Consider the following 25,194-nt stretch of genomic DNA (forward strand, 5'->3'; position numbering starts at 1 on the left):
TAATCTTTTTTTTTTTTTTTTTTTTAGGCAATGGGGGTTAAGTGACTTGCCCAGGGTCACACAGCTAGTAAGTGTCAAGTGTCTGAGGCCGGATTTGAACTCAGGTACTCCTGAATCCAGGGCCGGTGCTTTAACCACTGCCCCATCTAGCTGCCTCCAGACCCTGTAATCTTTTGGAAGAAATATCTGGGCCTTGTTTGGATTCATTTCATATCCTCTTGGGTCCTGCTGCTGTTTTTTTTTTTTTTAGGGTATTGAGTGTTGTGTTCTTCATGGATCTCATAGGCAACTTAGGCTGGGTACCCGCAAGCTTTTCCTGTGCCCAAAGCTATCGTATCCAAGGTGATATCTGATCACTTCCTTCCTAATCTGAGCTTTGCAAGATCCTTACCCAGGTTGGGGTTTGGGCAGGAGAACTAGACTTCTGTTGGCCCCAGCCACGTAGCTGCTGCTCACTTCTGTTCCTGCTTCTTACTCAGTACACAGTCTCAGGCCTGTAAAATCACTACTTACCCTGGTTCACTATCTCCATGTGCAATCCACTCCTCAGTTCACACTGGATCTGCTTTGCAGCTTTTTGGGGGTTTGTTTGTTTAGAATCTTATTTTTCCCCAATTACATATAAAAGCAACATCTATTTTTGTTTTTTTTTTTTTTTTGGTTTTTGTGGGGCAATAGGGGTTAAGTGACTTGCCCAGGGTCACACAGGTAGTAAGTGTCAAGTGTCTGAGGCCGGATTTGAACTCAGGTACTCCTGAATCCAGGGCCGGTGCTTTATCCACTGCGCCACCTAGCTGCCCCCAGCAATATCTATTTTTAAAACTTTGTGTTCCAAATTCTCTTCCTTCCTCCCTTCCCATCCCCTCCCTTTAAGAAGGCAAGCAATTTGGGGCAGCTAGGTGATGCAGTGGATAAAACACCAGCCCTAGAGTCAGGAAGACCTAAGTTCAAGTTCGGCCTCAGACACTTGGCACTTACTAGCTGTGTGACCCTGGGCAAGTCACTTAACCCCAATTGCCTCACCAAATAAAAAAAGTGTTACTAAAATAAAAAATATATGGTTAAAGCACCGGCCCTGGATTGGTTAAAGCACCGGCCCTGGATTCAGGAGTACCTGGGTTCAAATCCGGCCTCAGACACTTGACACTTACTAGCTGTATGACCCTGGGCAAGTCACTTAACCCCCATTGCCTACAAAAAAAAAAAAAAAACAAAAAAACCAAAAATACCAAAAAAAAATATATAAGAAGGCAAGCATTTCAATACATTATACATGTGTGGTCACATGAAACATTTCCATATTAGTCAGGTTATGAAAGAAAACAGACCAAAAACCCTCAAAAATAAAGTAAAAAAAAATATTATGCTTCAATCTGTATTCAGACACCATCAATTCTTTCTCTGGGGATGGATAACATTTTTCATCATCAGTCCTTCAGAAGTGTCTTGGATCATTGTATTGCTGAGAATAGCCTAGTCATACACAGCTGATCACCTTACAATATTGCTGTTACTTTGTACACAGTATATTTCACTTTGCATTAGCTCATGAGTTTCCTCTGAGCATCCTGCACATGATTTCTTTTTTTGGGATGCAGGGTGAGGCAATGGGGGTTAAGTGACTTGCCCAGGGTCACACGGCTAGTGAGTCTCAAGTGTCTGAGGTCAGATTTGAACTCAGGTCCTCCTGAATCCAGGGCCAGTGCTTTATCCACTGTGCCACCTAGCTGCCCCTCATCATTTCTTATAGTGCAACAGTCTTCCATTATAACAACATAACACAATTTGTTCAGCCATTCCCCAATTAATGGGTATCCCCTCAATTTCCAATTCTTTGCCACCAGAAAAGAACTGCTATAAATAGTTTTTATACATGTAGATCCTTTAACTTTTTGGTTTTTATCTCTTATTGGATACCAACCTAGTAGTGTTATTTCTAGGTCAAAGAGTACGCATGGTTTTATAGCCCTTTGGCTCTACAGAATGGTTGAATCAGTTTACAACTCCACCAACAGTGCAGTAATGTCTTATTTTCCCCCTATCCTCTACAACATCAAATCCAATAGGTATGAGATAGTACCCCAGAATTGTTTTGACTTGTATCTTTCTAATTGAAAGTGAGTTAGAGCATTTTTTGTCATATAGCTATAGACAGCTTTATTTCATCTGAAAAAATCATATCTTTTGATCATTTATCAACTGGGGAATGACTCATATTTTAATAAATTTAACTTAGTTCTCTATTTGTTTGAGAAACAGGGCCTTTATGAGACAAACTTGCTTCAAAAATTTTTTTCAGGTACTATTGCTAACTGTATTTCCTTCCATCCTATTCCCTTCCCATGCCATTCACTCTATTGTCTATCTCCTTTCACCTTGAGCCTCCTCAAGTGTTTTGCTTCTGATTGCCCCCTCCCCCAGTCTGCCCTCCCTTCTATCACCGCCCCCCCCCATTCCCTTCACTTCCTATGTTCCTGCAGGGTAAGATAGATTTCTATACCCAATTGAGTGTGTATGTTATTCCCTCTTTGAGACAATTCTGATGAGAGTAAGGTTTACTCACTCCCTTGTACCTCCCCCATCTTCCCCTCTACTGTAAACGTTTTTCCTTGCTTCTTTTATGTGAGATAATTTACCCCATTCCACCTCTTCCTTTCCCTTTTCCCCAGTGCATTCCTCTCACCCCTTAATTTTATTTTTAAAAATAGCATCCCTTCATATTCAACTCACACCTGTGTCCTCTGCCTAAATATGCAACATCCAGCTACCCTAATAATGAAAAAGTTCCCATGTAGGAATGTAAGCAGTTTAACCCTTTAATATCCCTTATGATTTCTTTTTCCTGTTTACCTTTTTGTGTCTCTCTTAAGTCTTGTATTTGAAAGTCAAATTTTCTGTTCAACTCAAGTCTTTTCATCAAGAATACCTGAAAAGGGGTGGGGGGGGGGCAGCTAGGTGGCACAGTAGATAAAGCACTGGCCTTGGATTCAGGAGGACCTGAGTTCAAATCCATCCTCAGATACTTGAAACTTAACTAGCTGTGTGACCCTGGGCAAGTCACTTAACCTTCATTGCCCTGCCCCCCCCAAACCAAAAGATTAAACTCAAGAATGCCTGAAAGTACTCTCTTTCACTGAATGCCTATTTTTTTCCCCTGAAACACTATAATCAATTTTGCTAGGTAGGTGATTCTTGGTTGTAATCCCAGTTCCTTTGCCCTCTGGAATATCATATTCCAAGCCCTATGATCCTTTAGTGTAGAAGCCACTAAATTTTGTGCTATCCTGACTATAGCTCCATAATACTTGAATTGTTTCTTTCTGGCTGCTTTGCAATATTTTCTCCTTGACCTGGCAGCTCTGGAATTTGGCTATAATAATCCTGGGAGTTTTCTTGGACCTCTTTCAGGAAGTTATTGATGAATTTTTTCAATTTCTATTTTACCCTCTGATCCTAGAATATCATGGCAGTTTTCCCTGACAATTTCTTAGAAGATGATGTCTAGGCTTTTTGATCATGGCTTTCAGGAAGTTCAATGATTTTCAAATTATTTCTCCTGGATCTATTTTCCAGGTCAGTTGTTTTTCCAATGAAATATTTCACATTGCCTTCTATTTTTTTTCCATTCTTTTGGTTCTGTTTTATTGTTTCTTGATTTTTCATAAAGTCATTAGCTTCCATTTGCTCAGTCCTAATTTTTAAAGTGTTATTTTCTTCAGAGAGCTTTTGTACCTCCTTTTCCATTTGGCCAATTTAACTTTTCAAGGCATTCTTTCCCTCACTGGCTTTTTGTACTTCTTCTTCTTCTTCTTTTTTTGCGGGGCAATGGGGGTTAAGTGACTTGCCCAGGGTTACACAGCTAGTAAGTGTTAAGTGTCTGAGGCCAGATTTGAACTCAGGTACTCCTGAATCCAGGGCCAGTGCTTTATCCACTGCACCACCTAGCCGTCACCTGGCCTTTTGCACTTCTTTTTACCATTTGGCTTAGTCTGTTTTTAAAGGTGTTATTTTCTTCAGTATTTTTTTGTGTCTCTTTTACCAAACTATTGGGGTTTTTTTCATGATTTTCTTGTATCACTCTCATTTCTCTTCCCATTTTTTTCTTCTACCTCTCTTTATTTTCAAAGTCCTTTTTCAGAGCTTCTATGACCTGAGACCAATTCATATTTTTCTTGGAAGCTTTGGAGGTAGAAGCTTTGATTTTATCTTCTTCTGAGGGTGTATTTTGATTTGACCATAGTAACTTTCTATGATCAAAATTTTTTGTTTGCTCATTTTCCCAGCCTATCTCTTGACTTTTAACTATTTTTCAAAGTAGGGCACTGCTTCCAGGGTGAAGGACACACTATCCCAAGCTTCAGGGGGTGTGTGCAGCTGTTTTCAGAGATTTGTAAGTTTTCAGTTCTTCCAAGGTAGTATGATTTAAGGAGAGGTATGTTTACTATTCTCCTGGCCTGTGCTCTGGTTTGAAATCAACCACAGGCCTGCTTTTCTACCTGGAATGATGAACAGAGTCCTGCTCCACAATGGCTGCAAGCTCTGGTGTGCTTGTGCTCCTCCCTGCCTGGGACCACCACCCAAGACTGTAAGTTGGGTCCAAGTATGGGCAAAACAACAGAGTCCTGCCTCAGTGCTAGCAAAGAGACCCATTGTAATCTCCTTCCGGCCAGTTGTTCAACCCCCTTGCCATCTGTGGATTAAGAGTTCCAGAAGCAGTTGCTGCTGATGATGATTCAAAGGTTTCTGAGGCCTGCTCCTGGTTTGCTGGGGTTGCACTGGCGTGGCCTGCACTAGACCAAGCTCCACTCTCACCCTGGTACAACAAACCTTTCCTGCTGACCTTCTAAGTTGTCTCTGGCTGGAAAATTATTTCACCCTGTCCTTTTGTGGGTTCTGCTGCTCCAAGAATTGTCTTATGGCATTATTTGAAGGTCTTATGGCATTATTTGGAGGGGCCTTGGAGAGCTTGACAAGTCACTGCCTTTCCTCCTCCATCTTGGCTCTACCCCCTATGCAGTTGCAAAGTGGTACCTGTTCCTGCATCTTGTACAACATCAAGACCCTCTCTTCTTGCCCTAATACACAGTCACAGGCTGTTCCTTGGCTGGAAGTTTTTGGCACCCTTCTGTCCAGACCTGGTTCCCATTGCTGGCAGATCTCCATTTGTCTCCCTATGCTGATATGTCAAAATGGCTCACTGTGATTTTTCCCTGGGTTTCCCAATTACGACTAGGTTTGGTATGTTTCTAGGCCTGTGATGGAGCAGCTGTGGCAGGAACATGGGCTGTACTGCTTCTTCCTACTCTGCTCTCTTGGTTGGTCTTTCCATTACTTTGATTATGGTATCATTCTTCTTGATTAGACAGATAAACCTGCTTGTCTTCATTCAACAAACTATAGAAAACAGTGCAACACATGAGATTTTGACAGTTGGTGTTTTAAAAAATATTAGATCTAGACTAGTTTCTGATTCCCTTATCAATAAATGGTAGATCAATATGACCTTGGTTTGTTATGTCATTAGAGGAGATGAAATGGCAGTATACGCAGAAAGCTGGGTATTCTTTGATGAGCTATACTCTAATTACTTATGCTTTTCATATCAATTGGACTGAAAACTTCTCTGTTTCTTATTTTACTTCTAGGAAACATGCTAAATTTAGGCTAGTCAATATCTCCTGCTAATCAAGCCTGATGTTCTTACTTTATATTTTTTTAATATCATAAACCAAATATCAAATGGAATGTTTGATAGCATTGAATAAGACCTACAATGACCTGAACAAAGGCTGTTTCTGTTGGTCATTACTCAATTTACAGCAGGCACTGGTAGCATCACTGATCTACATGTAAGTGCTTAACCAGTGAGTCTGAGATATTTGCACTGTTACAAGCACACTCATTAAAATTTGATTTGTTGGTTTCTTTTATCTTAACTATATACCAATACACATGTTAAAATTAAAAGGGTATCAAATGATTAAATTAAAATATAAAACCACTTTTTAACACTATTTCAGTAGTATACATGTGATAAAGATTACAAGTACTAGCCATGCCCAATGTAGCTGCTTTTTTAGCATAGGAGTTGGAGGAGAAGGAGAAGACTGAGGGTAAACAACTAACCTGCAATAATAGGGATAAAAGCTGTGAGCAAACAGAGGCTTTCTATACATTTTTACAATGTCCAGAGCATATAATTTGGCACTTCTTCTGGAATACGTATTTTAAAGCTAAAAGAACATAGCACACAATTAAATTAAAATGCAAAGCAATTTTGGGGGAGAAATTAGGGTATTCCTGGACACATATGGCAAACCATGTATGATGTGCTATACTAATAAGGGATATTAATTAGCATAGAATTAACCATACTAAATGAAGTTTTCCGTTCATTTCAACTCTAAAGCTTTCCTTGATCTTTCAACATAAGCTTTATTTTATCTAAGTATAAATTTATATTACTTCCTAGATTTGAACATATTCAAGCATTTTAATACTTCAATTTCACCACTTTGAGTGCTTTAGGTCAAATAATGGGTGCTTTATAGACAGGTGAGGTAATGGGAAAACAAAAACAAATCACAGACCGGCCAAAGGTGACTGAAAAGAAATATATCCAAACAGTAAAAGCTTCTTTAAAAAAAAAACCACTATTTTAAAAAATAAGCTTTACCTCTTTTTTTCTTTCTTCTAAAGACAGAAATTTTTGATACCATTTCTCATGTAGTTGAACCTCATCTTCTGTCCTTCCAGGAAGATACACTAGAACTTCTTTCATATAGCTGGGCTTCCCTTTATGCTTATTTCTCACTTTTAGAAAATATTGGTGATCATAATCGTCCCATCCCCCTTGTCGTCCTCCTGCTTGTTGAAGGAACTTTTCAAATTCTACTACTTCTTCAGGAAGATTATTTGGCATCACTATGTCCAAGGGAACTCTGCTTGATGGTACTTTGAAAGATCTCTCTGTTCCTGAGTTACTCAATGCCCAGGTCTCTATTTTTCTCTCTAAAGCATTTAGTTCATTAGTAGTTATTTTCTCTTCTTTGATAAGATCTTCATATCTACAATTAAGAATATTTGAATAGTGAGCTTTTAAAAAACATACAGGTCAATTCTCCAGCATAGTGATAAAGAAAGAACATTGAATTTGTGCTCTTGAGGATCTAAGTTCAAGTCTTAACTTTGACACTTACTAGCTGTGCAACAACAGTCACTTAACATCTCTGAGTCTCAGTTTTCATAAGTATAAAATGAGTATATGTGGATTATCTCCCTCACAGGAAATCTAGGTGGTATAGTGGATAGAGTGCTGCACTGGGAGTCAGCGAGACTCATATTCATGAATTCAAATCCAGACTTAAGACACTTACTAGCCATGTGACCCTGGGCAAGTCATTTAACCCTGTTTGCCTCAGTTCCACAAATGAGCCAGAGAAGGAAATGGCAAACCACTGCAATATGTTCATTAAGAAAGTCAGACATGATGCAAAAACAAATCAACAACACCTCACAGGGTTGTTGTGAGTAAATTACATTATAAATGTAAGCTCCACATATATATATATATATATATATATATGTATGTATGTATGTATATATATATGTATATGTATGTATGTATATATATGTGTGTGTGTGTATATATATGTGTGTGTGTGTGTGTATATATATATATGTATATATATATATATATATATGTGTGTGTGTGTGTGTATATATATATATATATACACACAGGGCAATGAGGGTTAAGTGACTTGCCCAGGATCACACAGCTAGTGTCAAGTGTCTGAGGCTGGATTTGAACTCAGATCCTCCTGAATCCAGGGCTGGTGCTTTATCCACTATGCCACCTGGCTGCCCAAGCTCCATATATATTATTTTTATTATAAACTTACTCTGTGTTTCTCTATACTTCACCAACACTAGCTGGCTCTCATGTCCTCTTGGTATTTATTTTCCTTAACTAAGAGGCAGCATAGTGTAGTGAATAGAGCACTGTCCTTGGGATCAAATTTGGACTTCTGCTGCTTAATACCTGGATCCCTGGCAAGGCACTTGACCTTTTCTGGCCTCAGTTTCCTCATCTGTAAAATGAGTGAAGTTAGACTAAATGGATTCTAAAGTCCCTTCCAACTATAAATCTATAATAGAGATTTTTTTATTGTTAGTTCCATTATGCTAGCACAATCCTGATTTCCTTTTCCTTCCCTTTATTCTCATTCTTATCTATCCTCTCCTCTTAACTGCCCTCACCCAATCTCTGTATAATTCTTATCCTCACAGGCTCATAGACCTAGAACTAGAAGGGACATAAAAAGATGAATCAGTCTAACTTTCATTTTCCAGATGAGGAAATTGAGGCCTAAGGAGGTTAAGTGATTTACCTAAGGTCACACAGGTAGTAAACATCAAAGGCAGGATTTAAACCCAAGTTCTCCAACTCAGAGCCAGTGCTCTTTCTTCATAAGACAGTTTCCTTCTACTCCCTTGGCTCAATCCCTTTTCCCCCCTCTATCCCACTCCCATTCCCTTCCACCCCCATATAATTCCATGTTGTCATCTAGATTTAATTACAGAGGTTTATGGCAGTGTGGCATATAGCTGGTTCTACTTGGTTGTTACCAGAAATACTTGTTCCACTTGTCTATATATATCTCTGATGAAATAGATCTAGTTCCAGCTCCATTCCTGGACCAGTGATAGGCAAAAAGGAAACAGGGAGAGTAATTGCTGCCATAGTCAATTGCAATAACAGTAGCAAGAAGTGAGAGCTAACACCTTAAGAACAAAAGATACTGAAAAAATAAAAATAGAAGACAAAAATTCAAAAAGTGTTGCAAAAAATTTTTTTTAAGTTTTGCAGTTTGAAACTATTTAACATAGCTATAAATCATTCTGTAAGCATCAATCGTAATGACATTGCTACATTAGAGAGTTAAAACAATGAATACTCATAAGGATAAAATTCAGTCATCAAAAGAAAACTGTTACATTTAGTATAATCTATTTAAGAAGAGAAATATATAATACCTTTTAAAAACATCTACGTAAAAAGATTTTTTTTTTGCGGGGCAATGAGGGTTAAGTGACTTGCCCAGGGTCACACAGCTAGTAAGTATCAAGTGTCTGAGGCTGGATTTGAACTCAGGTCCTCCTGAATCCAGAGCCAGTACTTTATCCACTGTGCCACCTAGCTGCCCCAAAAGAGATTTTTTTTAAAAATTGGTACTTGGAATTTTATAGACATAAGTTGGACTAGCTCAACTCTGAGACTTAAAGGTAGAAAACACCATGGAATATCAAAATCTACACCAGGCAAATGCAAAATTTGTCAGATTCTGCCAAGCTGGAAGGGTTTTAAGAATAGGCTCCCTGACACTCTTTACTCTCTGAGCAGCTGAGTAGATAATAACAATAACTGGCATTTATATAGAGCTTTAAGGTTTGCAAGTGCTTCACAAACTATCTCATTTTATCCTTACAACAACATGGGACTTAAGTGTTACTATAACCATTTTACAGATGGGGAAACTGTGACAGGAAGAGGTTAAGTCACTTGCCCAGGGTCTGAGGCCTGATTTGAACTCAGGTCTTCTGGACCACAGCAGCACTCTATCCATAGATGAATACAGAGTTTATCACCAAAAGGTTGGCTACTGGGTGACAAATCTGAACCTCAGCAACACATAGGAGAAAGGGAAGAGAATAAGTATTTATTAAGCCTCCATTATATGCCAGGCACTGTGCTAAACACTTTATAAATATTTCTCATTTGAACCTCACAACAATTCTGTGAAATAAGTGCTACTATTATCCCTATTTGACAGTTGGGGAAACTAAGCAGAGAAGGATTGAGTGATTTGCCCGCAGTCACACAGCCAGTAAGTATTTAAGTGATATTTGAACTCAGGTCTTCTGGACTTCAGATTGAACACTCTATCTACTATATCACCTACAAAATGGCCCTTTAGCCTATACTGTCCCCCTTCTCCTTCTACAGTGATAATGGCAAAGTAGTGGGACAAGCAGTTAGGTTAAAATTATACAGTTCTCCGTCTACAAACTGTTGGTGCTCCTAATGTGCAATTGTTGCCCAGTGATGATTTGATACATTACGAGAGGAAGCAAACCCAATCCATAGTGACATTATAAATGAAAAAAGAAAAGAAAATGATTTGCAACTAAGTTCAATGATTGATAACAGGTACTCCTTGGAGAGAAGAATGAAGAAATCACATTTTAAACTATTATTTTGCATAAAAATGCAAAAAGAAATGCCACTTCAGTGAACATTTGGTTACTTTGCCTTTGAGTCCTCACAATGAACCTAATACAGGATAAAGAAATTGTAGATCCTCCAAACCAAGTCAACATGCACTTTGATATCCAATGGCTTCAATGCAAGGATGAGTACAGAGGAGGATGTCTGTGAAAGAAATGTGCCAAAGATTTAGACTACTCAAAAGCCTATGGTCTGTATTACAGGAAAACTTTCTTCAAGAAGAAGCAAGTAGGTATTTCCTGCAACTGTACATTCTGGGGAATATATCTGTTGGATGCATTTGCTTTATCAAATCAAGAAAATCTTTTATTTTTAATTTTATAAGAAATGAATAGGAAAGTACCCGTTCACAGAAAGAACAGCATCATGAAAATTTACTATATCTTACACAAAGAAAATTACTAGTTACTGATTTGGGGTTTTGTTGTGTCTGTGTATAAATGAAAACAAGGAAAAGAATTAGATTTTAAAGTCTCATTAAAAATTATCTTGCTTTTGAAATTCACTTTGAACATATATGCACATTAAAAGTGATCACTTGAAAAAGGAATAACAATCTATGTCATATTGCTTTTGTAGTCCTAAAAATAATATTAAAAATAATATTAACAATAGAGTAAAAATAAACCTGATTGATTTAAAAGTAAAAATATTTTAAAACATACATCAGTCTTTGCTCTTCTTTAAAAGTATTGATTGCATTTTCAACTTCTTCCATCATTTCTCTCAGTTTTTCAACAACTATTAAAAAAAAGAGGAAATGACCTATCATTTTATTTACTTTAATGTAACTAGTACATACTAAATTATAATAAAAAACACCTTTCATTCCATTTTAAAAGTCTTAAAGTATAAGAATAGTGATAAAAGATATCAATCTTAGAAAAATAACATAGTTTGGTGGGAAAAGCCCTGAAATAGTAGTCAGTACTCTATTCATTTGTTCACTAATAAGTTTTTATCTTGAGTAATTTATTTAATCTAACCTCTCTGTACTTCAGTTATCCCATCTATAAAATATAGAAAAATACCTGCCTTGCCTTACCACAAACATACTGGGATGATATGAAAGCATTATTATTAGTTATAGTATCATTATTATAACTAATACTAAATGTTTGGTAACACTAATACAGATAGTGTAAATTATAGTGTAGTTTTCACACCCATCAATACCACAACTTTTCTTTGTTCTTTCTATTTTGTTGACACAATGGTTCTTTGCTCAATTAGTGCTAAAAAAACCAACCAAATATGATGTCTCAAAGTATGAATGAATGAATGCCTCCCCCAAGATAGCTTTTAATATACAAAAAGTACAATGAAAGTCACTTACATTCTGGTGTGGATTTTACATCTTTTAACTGCTGTTGAAGCCTCTTTACATTGTTATGTATTTTTGTCAGGTGTTGTTGGATTTTAGCTCCTGTAGAGATACCATATAAAAACTAAGTAATTCTATTAGAAATATTTTTATGACTCAGAAATTCTTCTTTAAGGAAGGCATGGAAAACAGTAAGTTTAACATTTAGGAAGTCTATAGCAGATTTACATAGAACAGAATTTGGTGCTCTGGAAAATTCTTATTCACCAATGATAGTAATTTTGCTTATAAGTGACAATGAATGTCCAATGTCCAATGTTAAATCTTGAATAAATAACTCTAAGAGCTTGTCCAAATTTTATTGTACTGAAATTTTGTTCACCACATAGTGCATCACAAAAATACAACATTAGCTAGCTTGGGCTTAGGGATCTTTTTTCCCCTTTAATTATTTTTATTTATTTTGTTACATATTTCCCAATTACATGCAAAAAAAAATTTTAACAATTGTTTTTGAAATTTTTGAGTTCCAAATTCTCTCTCTCCCTCCCATGCCCCATCCTTGAAAAGACAGGCAATTTAATTTTGATTACATATATGAAGTCATGCAAAACATTTCCATATTAGCCATGTTGCAACACACACACACACACACACACACAAAAATAAGGTTTTAAAAAGTATACTTCAATCTGCATTGAGTCCACCAGTTCTTTCTCTGGAGGTGGACAGCATTTTTCATCATGAGTCCATTGGAATTGGATCCATGGGTCCTTGTATCATTGTACTGGTCAGAATAGTGAAGTCTTTCATAGTTGATGATCCTTATAATATTGCTATTAATGTCCAAGTTCTGCATACTCAACTTTGCATGAGTTCAAATGTCTTCCCAGGTTTTTCTAAATCCTGCTTATTACTTCTTATAGCACAACAGTATTCCATTACAATTATATATTACAACTTATTCAGCCATTCCCCAATTGATAGGTATCGCCTCAATTTCTAATTTTTTGCCACCACAAAAAAAAAGCTGATATAAATATTGTTGTACAAATAGGTCTTTTCCCCCCTTTTTGATTACTTAGGATACACTTAGTAGTGATATTTCTGCATCAAAGGGTATATAGTTTTGTAGCCCTTTGGGTGTAATTCCAAACTGTTTTCCAGATCTCTAGAATGGTTAGACTAGTTCACAACTCCACCAACAGTGCACAAGTGTCCCAATTTTTGGATACATCCCCTCCAGGATTTGTCATTTTCCTCTTCTATCATGTTAGTCAATCTTATTGGTGTGAGATAGTATCTCAGAGTTGTTTTAATTTGTATTTCTTTAATGAGTACTGGTTTAGAGCATTTTTTTCATGTGACTATTGAGAACCTTGATTTCTTTTGAAAAATGCCTATTCGTAGCCTTTCATAGCAAAAGATGAATGGCTTATTTTTGTAAATTTGACTCAGTTCCTTATTAGAGAAACTTGCTAAAAAAAATTTTCTAGTTCCCTATTTTTCTTCTAATTCTGGCTGCTTTTGGTTTTGTTTGTACAAGGTTTGTTTTGTTTTGAATTTTTTCATATTTACATGTATCTACTTCCAATAATTTCCTCTATCTCTTCTTTGGTCATAAATTCTACCCTTATCCATAGATCTTACAGGTATTTTTTCCATGCTCCCCTTCCTTATGCCATCACCTTTTATGTCTAAATCATTCATATATTTTGATCTTATCTTGATATACAGTGTGAGATACTGGTTTCTTCCTAATTTCTTCCAAACTGCTTTCTAGTTTTACCAGCAATTTTTATCAAATGTTGAGTTTTTACCCCCAAAGCTTGGATCTTTGGCTTTATCAAATACTAGATTATCATGGTCTTTTCCTGTGTATTGTATACTTAATCTATTCCACTTATCCACCACTACATTGCTTGGCTAGTACCAGACTGTTTTCCTGATTACTGCCTTATTATATAGTTTGAAATCTGGAACATGCAACCTTCCTTAACTTTTTTTTTCATTGATTCCCTTGATGTTTTTGATCTTTTGTTCTTCCAGATGGCTTGTTACTATCTTTTCTAGCTCTATAAAATAATTCTTTAATAGTTTGATGGGTATGGCACTGAATATGATTATTTTAGGTAGAACTATCATTTTTATTATATTGACTTGGCCTACCATGGAGGAATTGACATTTCTCCAATTGTTCAAATCTGTGTTAAAAGTGTTTTGAAATTGTGTTCATGGGGCAGCTAGGTGGCGCAGTGGATAGAGCACGGGCCCTGGAGTCAGGAGTACCTGAGTTCAAATCCGGCCTCAGACACTTAACACTTACTAGCTGTGTGACCCTGGGCATGTCACTTAACCCCAAATGCCTCACTAAAAAAAAAAAAAAAAGATTGTGTTCATATAATCCCTGCATTTGTCTTGGCAGGAAGACTACCTACACCAAGTGCTGCCTGCAGTTATTTTAAATGGAATTTCTCTATCTATTACTGCTGGGTTTTGTTGGTAGTATATAGAAATGCTGATGATTTATATGGGTTTATTTTGTATCCTGCAACTTTGCTGAAGTTGTTGTTGCAACTAGTTTTTTAGTTGTTTTTTAGGGTTCTCTATGCCATCATATCATCTGCAAAGTCATAGTTTTGTTACCTCATTGCCTATTTTTCTTCCTTTAAATTTTTTTTGTCTTATTGTTCTTCTGGTCGGCACTCTGGTCTTTACCCAAGAAGAGCTACTGATTCCTTGGGATTACAATTGATGCTTCTCATGTCCCTCCTCCCTTGGAACGAGAAACACTATGTTCCTGGGCGTCCTTGATCCCTTGGAGCCAGAACTGATACTGACCCTCAGGGGCTTCTACTCTTTTTTGACTGAATATGTTCTTCTTAGACCTTGAACTATGATCCAGAAGTAGGTATAGGCAGTGGAATTGCCAAGCAGTTGCCCCTCAGGGTTTTCACTCCTTCCTGATTAAAAGTGCTCCCCTCTGCCCTTCAACTATGACCCAGAAGTGGGTACACGACAAAGCAGGCAATGACAAAGACAAAAATAAAACAGTCCTTCCCCATCCTCAAGGAGTTGACATTCTATCTGAGAAAATATTTACAAACATAAGTTCATAAAGAACATATACAAAATAAATGAGGAAATACTAAAAGGGAGGACACTAGCAGCAGGTAGACTCAAGAAAGACTTCATGCACACCCAAATGCTGTGCCTGTGAAGTGAATAAATGTGAGCAGAGTTGTAGGGGTAACAAAAACATGATTAAACAACTGATTGGATGTCTGGTGTAAAGGAGAATAAGGAGCCAAGATTAACAACAAAGTAAAAACTACCAGTTAGGCTAAACATAGACCATACAGTATCAAAGCACAAGATGACAACTATACAATTTTATTCTCCATAAGAATTTTAGTATATAATAAGCTTACTTTCTGTTTTCCTGCTGTTAACCAGTTTATGTTCAAGTTCTTCCAACACAATATAATCAATTCGGAAGTCATTTTTTTTGTTGTAGAGATGACCATTTTTATCTTTTTCTATATTAGCAGCTCTTAAGGGAAAAAAAACACATTGTGAGAAGTCTAACTTGGAAACATTTTAAATTAGTTCAAATATGAAGATACACCTGTTATCACCCTTATAGTTACTTTATTGACTCCTTCCAGTACTTATTAAACAATATTGTTGAATTAAACAAAATGTTTGTATATATACTTATAGAATTTAAATTATAAGAAAATTTAGGGGGCAGCTAGGTGGCGCAGTGGATAAAGCACTGGCCCTGGATTCAGGAGGACCTGAGTTCAAAGCCAGCCTCAGACACTTGACACTTACTAGCTGTGTGACCCTGGGCAAGTCACTTAACCCTCATTGCCCTGCAAAAAAAAAAAAGAAAAGAAAAAAAAAACAAAAGAAAATTTAAATACAGTAAAATGTATGTTTATCAAGTTATAATTCCTCACATTTACCTCTCTATGATAGATAACAAAAGGGAGGCACAAACTCAAATAACTTGTTCAATCTCTCATTCCTGACCTCTTCCATCCTCATTTCTTCCCACATTGGCTTTTTTTTTTTAAACACACACATCAATCATTTAGTTGGTAGATTTTTTTGTGATGACATTTTTGTTTTTAATGTATTTGTTTAGGGACTAGAAAAACATTAAAAAGGTATTTGTTAAGCCAGACAGAATTATAAATTGTGCTTCTGTTTATTATTTTGATCTAACAAACAGTTTTTTTCTAATATTCCTATCCTGGGTTAAGAAATCCTACCACAGTAAGTCATTAAACTAAACATTTGATTGCAAAGTGTCATTTATAATTTGCCAATAATTTACCATGTGATAGTCATTATACATTAAAATGGCCAAAACCCAACAACCTAATGATATTTAGGTGAGTATATTTTGATGCTTAAGAAAAAAGAAAACTATTTCCCAATTCTCCACTTCATATGAAGAATGTATTTAATATAAAAGTATCATATAAAAGCAGTGAAATCTTATTTTATGAATGGATTTTCTACAGCAGCATTTTTTTGTTGTTTTTTTTTTGGTGAGGCAATTGGGGTTAAGTGACTTGCCCAGGGTCACACAGCTAGTAAGTGTTAAGTGTCTGAGGCCAGATTTGAACTCAGGTCCTCCTGAATCCAGGGCTGGTGCTCTATTCACTTATAGCAGCATTTTTGAGAAACCAGAAAATACTTTTTTCCTAAACAAATTCTGTCTATAGAACTGCAATACACACATGTATATATGTATATACATACAAAATACAATTTTAAATAAATATATTTAATGAATGAATGAGTTATTCAGAGAAAAGAAGCTATAAAAATTCAAAAAGGTTTTATTACATAAGTCTTTGGTAGCTAGTGTTCTGTCTAATAATTCTTTTAAAAAATATCTTTTCACTGCTCTATACACAGAGCTAATCAGTCAATGACAGTCATTGACTACTTATTAGAAAGACTACATAAGCATTAGCAAATAAGAAATTCTTACTAATTATAGAATTAGAACATATAAATCACAGATCTAGGACTAAAGACACATGAGAGGCCATCTAGTCCAAATTCCATTTTTTCACACATAAGAAAACCAATGCCCAGGGACTTGCCCAAAGTTACAAAGCATCAAAGAGAGGATTTGTATTCAGCAAATCTGACTCCAAAGTAAACTTCTTTTCCCCTGTATCATGCTGCCTCTCATTTCTATCTATATTAAATGAAGTAGAGTATTTTTAAACTTTTATCTTTTCTACCTTTGACCCACATACTCTTGTTTATTTACCTTTTGTTTTTGTTTGTCTGTTTGTTTGTTTTGTTTTTGGGCAGGGCAATGAGGGTTAAGTGACTTGCCCAGGGTTACACAGCTATTAAGTGTCAGGTGTCTGAGGCCGGATTTGAACTCAGGTCCTTCTGAATCCAAGGCCGGTGCTTTATCCACTGCGCCACCTAGCTATCCCTTATTTCCCTTTTTTTTAAAACCAGGGATTACAGGAAAAAGAGTAAAAGAAAAATCTTCCTAAAGAATTATCAGTTTGTTCCATTTAACAAAAACTATATTATGATTCATTAACTTCATGTGGATATTTTTTTGTGAATTAACCCTCAAAAGAGCTAAGTTGTCTTAGTTTAGAAGTAGCAAAGATAATTTCTAAGCATTTCCTTAAACTTACTGATTTTTTAATTTTTCTGCTGTACGTATGAATTCGGTTTTCTTGGCCTGATCAGCTTTCTGCTTCCAGTTATGTAACTGAAAAGGTCGAACTCCATCTTGAGTACCTGAATAGCTGTCATTCTTCAAAAAACACACACAAAATATTAATCAATAGCAGAAATGCTTATTGTATAGTCCAAAAATGTAAATTCATCTATAGCTTAATTATGACTTTCAAGAATTGTTTTAAGATGAACTAAAACTTCAGTAAACCCATGGATACAAATTTAAGTGTAACAATTTCCTATATGACAAAAACTTCAGAGAAAACTAGAAAGATGTCTGGTAGTAATTAGGTTTACACCAACATCTCCAGAGTATACAACTATAAGTTCAAAATGGATTCATGAACTAATATAAAAGTTCATATCAACAAATTAGAAAAGAAGGAATGGCAATATTTACAACCATAGGAAATTCTTAACTAAACAAGGGATAGAAGTGATCATGACAGATAAAATGTATAATTTTCATTATATAAAATTGAAAAGCTATTATTCTAAAATTACTGTAGTTAGAAGGGGAAAATATTTGCAGCAAATCTTTCAGATACATATTGATAGCAAAATATGTCAGAAATTTACATAAATATATAACAAGAGCCATTCCTTGATTGGTAAATAGTTAATAATTGGTAAATAATTAATAAGTAATAATAAATAAGTAATAATAATTGGTAAATAGGAACAGGCAGAACAGGCAGTTTTTTCTTTTTATAAATGCCTAGACTTTTAAAAAAATTATATATTTTTAATTCCAAATTCTCTCCTTCCCCCCCATCCTTCCCTAAGTCACTGAGAAGGCAAAGCAATATGATATCAATTATACATGTGAAATCTTACAAAACATATTTTCATATTAGTCATGTTATCCAAAAAAAGCAAGAAAAATAAAGTGAAAAAATTCTACTTCAATTTGCACTTAAGAACTCACCAGTTCTCTCTCTGGAGGTGAATAGCATTTTTCATCATTAGTCTTTTGGAACTGTCTTAGATCACTGTATTGACCAGACTAAGTCTTTCACAGTTGATCACTGTACAATATTGTTGCTGCTGTGTAGAATGTTCTCCTGGATCTATTCACTTCATTCTGCATCAGTTCATATAAGTCTTCCCAGGTTTTCCTGAATCTAGCCCACTTGTCATTGCTTATAGTACAATATTTCATCATAATCATATACTATAACTTTTCAGCTATTCCTCAATAATGGGCATCCCCTCAATTTCCAATTCTTTAACACCACACACACACACAAAAAGAGCTGCTATAAATATTTTTGTACTAATAGGTTCTTTTCCCTTTTCTTTGATCTCTTTGAGATATAGACTTAGTAATGGCATACCACCTAGTAGTGGTCAAAGGGTATGCACAATTTTACAAACTTTTGGGCATAAAGCCAAATTTCTCCAGAACAGATGGGTCTATTCACAACTCTACCAACAGTGTATTAGTGTCTCTATATTTCCAAATCCCCTCTAGTTTTTTTATTTTCCTTTTTTGTCATGTTAGCCAATCTGATAGGTGTGAAGTAGTACCTCAGAGTTGTTTTAATTTACACTTCTCTAATCCATAGTGATTTAGAGCATTTTTATATACTTATGGATAACTTTGATTTCTTCTTCTGAAATGAGAAGAAATGCCATTTACTAATACCATATTTAAAAAATGCTCCAAATTACTGATAGAAAAAATGCACATAAAAATAACTGTGAGATTACACCTCACACCCATCAGATTAGCAAAAACGACCCCCCAAAATTACAGCTGTTGAAGGGGATTTTGGATAGACAGGCACACTAATGTACTATTGGTGGAGCTACAAATTGGGACAATAACTCTTGAAAGCAATCTGGAGCTATACTCAAAGTCATTAAATTATCTATTTTTTTTTTGGACTCACTAATACCATCACCATTAGACATATTACCCAATGAGGGAAAAGAAATAGGGAAAGGACCCATACATATATAAATTTTGACAGTAATACTTTTTGTTGTAGCTAAGAACCAGGATGTGGATGCACATCATCTGCGGAAAAGCTGAAAAATTTGTGGCATACAGATGTAACAGAATATTATTTTGCCATAAGAAATAATAAAAGGGAGGAAGTCAGGGAAACCTGAGGAGATATGTACCGACTAATAATGATTTCATTTTTCTCCTGGCTGTGCTTGTCACTTTCCAGACTTTAACAGCATACCTCAACCTCCTTGAGGGCTGTCAAATCTGGACCATCTAACTATCCCCTGAGGTCTTACCACACTTGTCTTGTATATCATTCTGCCATGCTACTCCCCTTCTCCCATCCTCCTAGTGCTTGCATTTTTGGGGAGAAGCCCAAGCTAACTAACTTTCATTTCCCTCCTAGCTGTGCTCTAGACTCTATGGACTCTAATACCATGCCTCTCTAAGTACTTTAACCCCCTTTTCAGCTCCCTTTTGTGTATTGCCTTCTCTAGTTAGAATTTGTTTGTTGAGGGAAAAATGTTTTTGTCTATATTTGCACAGCGCAAAATAAGTGCTTAATAAATGCTTGTTAATTGTCTTGTCTTGATGTAGTGAAGCAAGTAGTTCCATGAGAACAATGACCACAATGATGGACAGAAAAACTCTAAAAAAACTTTAAATTTTGAGAACTATAGAGCACAATCATGCCTTAAAAGAAGAGCAATGATGAATATTTCCCATTTTCTGATGGATGGGTTTACCCTGTGTAATTTAAAATTCTAAATGTGGGTCCAAATCTGTTCCCCCAATTTTGGGGGAAACTGACTAAAATCACTGATAAAATGAGTTTAGGTTTTTAAGGGTTTATTGAAAGATAGAAAGAGAAAGATTGAGAACAGAATTCCTACAGCCTGGCAATCCTATCTTTCCTCAATTTCTCTGTGAAGTCCTCTGCCGCCACCATGAAGTCAGGAACCAAAAGAGACAGAGCTCTCTGCACAGGTTCTCCTTCTTCCTTCCTGTCCCCTCCCAGAAATGGAAGGTTTTTCAACCTGGTTGGTTGACTGGGCCAGAAGTTCAAAGTATTTTTAGCTTCTGAGAACCATGCTTTCTTAAGTACTCTCAAGTACCAGCCAGATGTGCCTAGAATCTAGTCAACTAGTAATCCAGTCAAATCAGCCAGTAATCCACTCAGGTGGGCTCCTGAGTATCTGCCAAATCTCATCTATCACATTCCATTATCTTGACAACCCATAGATACAGAATGAGACATAAATTTATATACAATTTATAGATTTGCTTTGTTTAAATATCCTTATTATACTACCCTTAGGCAGTATAGGTGGTGAAGTGGACAGAGTGCCAGGCCTGGAGTCAGAAACACCTGCTTCAAATGGGCCTCAGACACTAGCTACCTGATCCCCCAGCAATTTACTTAATCCTGCTTGCTTCAGTTCCTTATCTATCAAATGAGCTGGAGTAGGAAATGGCAAAGCACTCCTTGTATCTTTACCAAGAAAACCGCAAATAAGATCACAAAAAGTTGGACATGATTGAACAACAACATATTCCCTTTATACTACAGGGAAAGCTTTTATGGGAGTGGGGAGAATTATATAGTATCAATGAAATATTCAAAATTCACATAAGAGAAGTTCAGAAAGGGACACAAGCAGGATTGTTACTTACCGTGCACTTAAAAAGCTGTAGTAACAAGTTCAGTTTCATATGATTGCTAGTATTTAAGAGTATTTTAAGGTTTGCAAAGCATTTTACAAATATCTTTTTAGTTTTATTGTTCACATTTTACAGATACAGAAAGAGACTTAAGTAGAGGGTGGGTTGCCCTTTAAGTATTACCCTACTGAGTGTCTCCTGATTCTGGGTTCAGTCCTCTATCCACTATACCAACAAGCTGCCTCTCTATAATTGCCTTTTCTGTTTTTATTCTGGATATTGAAATATGAATGTTAATTCATTAAAAAATTTTAAAGAAAAATGTAAATGTAAATATTAATTTTAATGCTTTTAAAAATGTTATGGGGGGGCAGCTAGGTGGTGCAGTGGATAGAGCACCGGCCCTGGAGTCAGGAGTACCTGAGTTCAAATCCGGCCTCAGACACTTAACACTTACTAGCTGTGTGACCCTAGGCAAGTCACTTAACCCCAATTGCCTCACTTAAAAAAAAATGTTATCTCATTTTGCCTTAAGGGATCATAAAGGCTTTGAAATTAAGCATTACCACCATGTAATTTTATTAAAATACAACCTTACCCTGCCATGCCTCCACTTAATGTTTAACTCTTACTACTGCTTACCAGAGTTACTAAAAGGCTTGGTCCAAAGCCAAGCAGCAGCAGGGTCTGAAACTTGAATACTTCCTCAATGAATATGTGATATCACTGATGTGAGTACTCAAGAATGCAGATTTAAATACATACAAGTTGCCTCATCTTGTGAGTACATATTCTTCCATAAATAGTTCATACAGGATTCATAATTTGCTTAGGTTTTCTTTTAGGTCTAATAACATTCCACTGTTGTCAAATTAGAACTTAACTCCACTCAGGAATAAAAAAATGTTATCTAAAGTCCAAAGAACTAGGATGCTATCAGAAGACTACTCCATTTGGCGAAGATGAGCATTATTTATGAAATCACAATTTTTGAAAATAGGGAAGAATCTCAGAAGTTTAGAGATGGTGGGAAATGGAAACCAACAAATTGTACTGGTATGCAATAAAATAAACTATCAGCCAAGGAAATACTCAACCGGGACATTTTTAAGTGCAGGCCTTTAACAGTGCCTTTGCTTAAAAAGTTTACAGCTTTCCCTTGTTATAATTTCTGGAATAATAGTAAAGGGACTGGGCCAGACAATGCTCCCCTTGGCCACCAACAAAGCACCATAAACCCAGGACAATCTGATTGCTACATAGAGGAATGTAGTGAAAGTAGCTTCAAAATGGGTAAGGGAGAAGCAATGTGGTCCTAACTGTTTCTATGTATTATAAGATCCATAAATGACATAACAGATCTAGAGCTGGAAAGGATCTCAGAAATGATTCAGTCAAACCCTATTATCTTACAGATTAGGAAAATGAGTCATGCACTTATAATGCAGGCATTTGTATTCCAATAATAGCATATAATTGAACAGGTGTACTACAATTCACAAAAAAAACTTTTCTGAAAAATATGTAAATTAAATTTGTCTTAATCATGTGTTAAATCCATTAACAAATCCTGTAAATAATACTTTTGTTAAAGTTACAATCATCCTTTACTTTACATCCAGATTTTTAGGTGTTTGTTTAAAGTAGATCCATCTATATTTTGTAAGATGGCAAATATGCCCCAAAGTAGTTTTTGCATAATCAGGGTAATGTTAAAAAGAAATATCTTTCTCTGAGGCTGACAGAGTATTAAACGTCTTTTAATGTTTGTTTGTTTTGGGTTTTTTTTTTTTTTTTTGCGGGGCAATGGAGGTTAAGTGACTTGCCCAGGGTCACCCAGCTAATAAGTGTCAAGTATCTGAGGTTGGATTTGAACTCAGGTACTCCTGAATCCAGGGCCGGTGCTTTATCCACTGTGCCACCTAGCCGCCCCCACGTCTTTTTTATTTATTTATTTATTTATTTTTTAGTGAGGCAATTGGGGTTAAGTGACTTGCCCAGGGTCACACAGCTAGTAAGTGTTAAGTGTCTGAGGACGGATTTGAACTCAGGTACTCCTGACTCCAGGGCCGGTGCTCTATCCACTGCGCCACCTAGCTGCCCCCCCCCCCCCCGCCCCCACGTCTTTTAATGTTAAGGGATGGAAGAAAGAAAAATCTTGGATGAATTTATTAGGCACCCCTACGAAGTATGAAAAGGGAAGTTAGATGATGAATCGGGAAGAGTCCCTGGGGTCAGGAAGCCCTGAGTTCAAATTCAGCCCCAGACAACTTACTAGCTACGTGACCCAGGACAAGTCACTCTGACTCAATTTCCTCATTGTAAAATGAGATGTAGAGGGTAATGGAAAACCACTCCAGTATTTTTGCCAAGAAAATCCCAAATGGGGTCGGACGCAACTGAGAAAAGACTGAACCATAAGCAACAACTAAAGGATGAAAACAACACTAATATTCAAAAGTGCTCAGTCATTAGACCAAGGGAGGTCTCCTTCTGCAATAATCTAGATTCCTTTCCTTTACCTTTGCAATGTGCCAGTAGTGATTATGTATTCATCTATGAGTACAGTGCCTCTTGCAATTCTTCCTTGAGCGATCAGGGATTGCTGCAAGAGGCGTTGGCAAATGTCTGGTCACATTTTTACTAAAATTCTTTTTTTAATCTCCCACCTTCCCCAAATTCCAACCTGTACTTTGGAAGCAATCTCCCTAAAAGTAGAAAAATAAGAAACCTACAAAAAGAAACCATCTATTCAAGGATAAAGTGCACCCCTCTGCCTCCATCCCCCACGCCCCACCCAGTCGGGCGGGTGGGAAAAACCTGGCGCCCGGAAAGCACAAGAGCCCGGAGCCTCCCCCTCCCCCAGCGGCGGGCCCACCCCCGACGCCGATCCGGCCTAGCGGCCTCTGCCGCCAGCAACGGGCCCAGGGACGCCAGGATGCCGAGCGGGGACGGAAACCCGCACTGTCAGCTCAAGCAAAACGGTCGGAGGCTTCACCTGCGATAGTCCGGCAGTTGTAAGTGCTGAGGTCCGAGATCCGGCTTCTGCAGTAGCGGCCACCACTACGGTCGTCAAGGCGGCCATCTTTCAACAATCTTTCTGGTGTAGAAGGAGAATGAATCTGAGGCGGGGGCGGGGCCGTCGGGGGCGGGGCAGGCAGGGGCGGGGCAGGCAGGGGCGGGGCAGGCAGGGGCGGGGCAGGCAGGGGCGGGGCAGGCAGGGGCGGGGCAGGCAGGGGCGGGGCCGGCTCTACCTTTCCAAATTCAACTTTTTACCCGGCCAGTGGAATTTCTCCTCTCGTCCAGGTGTGTAGTCCTAGCAGATAGTGTGCGGACTTACTGTTAATTTACCTCTACTGGATTTCACTGGGAGGGAGAGGAGGGTGGAGTTCTTTGGCCACCTGGTTCCTATATGTTTAATCTGGTTTTTATTTTTCAAATACAAAGATGAAAATAACCTGATCCCTGCCTTCAAGAATTTTTCGTTCTATTGGGGACAGGAACACAAAAGTACCATACAAGTTAGCAAAGATAAAGGTAAAGAAGAGATACTTAAACAGGAAAATGTGAGGAGGAAGATAACATTTTTAGTTGGGGTGGTACAACTAACTGGCTATTCTAATATCACTCAACTCTTCATTCTCACCCCCCAAATCTTGTAGTTTTGACCTCCACAACTTCTCTTGAATCTGACACCTTCCCTTTAATCACATATTCATCACCTAAATTCAGGCTTTCATCACCTTTCCCTAAAACAGAATAGGCATTCCTAACTAGTCTGTCAGATTGTTATCTTCCACACAACTACTAAAATTATTTTCCTTAATCTGTAACCATGTTAATCCCCTATTCAATAAACTCCTGTGGCTTCCTATTGCCTCAAGGATTAAATATGTTTTTTAAAAAAAGATACTGTAAAGAGCATTACAAAGCTGACCTTCCTGCTTCTGGCTGACTCACCACTACAGGAGTCAGCATACTCTTTGGATTGAAGAAATAACTTTTTGTTTACCACTGAGCTGGAGGAGCAGGATCTTTAAGACAATTACCTAACCTCAGTCATTTCTTTTCCTAGATGTAGATCTAATCAAGACTTTTTGACTCTCTCTCATTAGGGATGGGAAGAGAGGACACCTGACCCCCTTCCCTTCTCCACCAACAGCATAAGAACTGCTCCAATAGGGAAACCAGAGCAGGCACTTGACTCTGTGAGCTGAATCTTAGCCA

The 25,194-nt window shown here is 37.1% G+C and overlaps 1 protein-coding gene across 1 annotated transcript in view; it reads right to left on the reverse strand.

Moving 5' to 3' along the window:
- The window catches only part of CCDC112 (coiled-coil domain containing 112), a 34,473-nt gene extending 10,379 nt beyond the window's left edge, over nucleotides 1-24,094 (reverse strand). Inside the window, exons 1-6 of the mRNA XM_043977260.1 lie at nucleotides 23,966-24,094; nucleotides 17,303-17,424; nucleotides 15,047-15,168; nucleotides 11,628-11,717; nucleotides 10,957-11,032; nucleotides 6,677-7,067 (exon numbers count right to left, since the gene is read on the reverse strand). Coding sequence (XP_043833195.1) covers nucleotides 6,677-7,067; nucleotides 10,957-11,032; nucleotides 11,628-11,717; nucleotides 15,047-15,168; nucleotides 17,303-17,424; nucleotides 23,966-24,052 — 888 coding nt within the window. The 5' untranslated portion in view covers nucleotides 24,053-24,094. The remainder of the gene's footprint in view (nucleotides 1-6,676; nucleotides 7,068-10,956; nucleotides 11,033-11,627; nucleotides 11,718-15,046; nucleotides 15,169-17,302; nucleotides 17,425-23,965) is intronic.
- Between the last annotated feature and the right edge of the window lie 1,100 nt (nucleotides 24,095-25,194).

Source organism: Dromiciops gliroides, chromosome 1 (genome assembly GCF_019393635.1).
Source record: "Dromiciops gliroides isolate mDroGli1 chromosome 1, mDroGli1.pri, whole genome shotgun sequence".
NCBI lineage: Eukaryota > Metazoa > Chordata > Mammalia > Microbiotheria > Microbiotheriidae > Dromiciops > Dromiciops gliroides.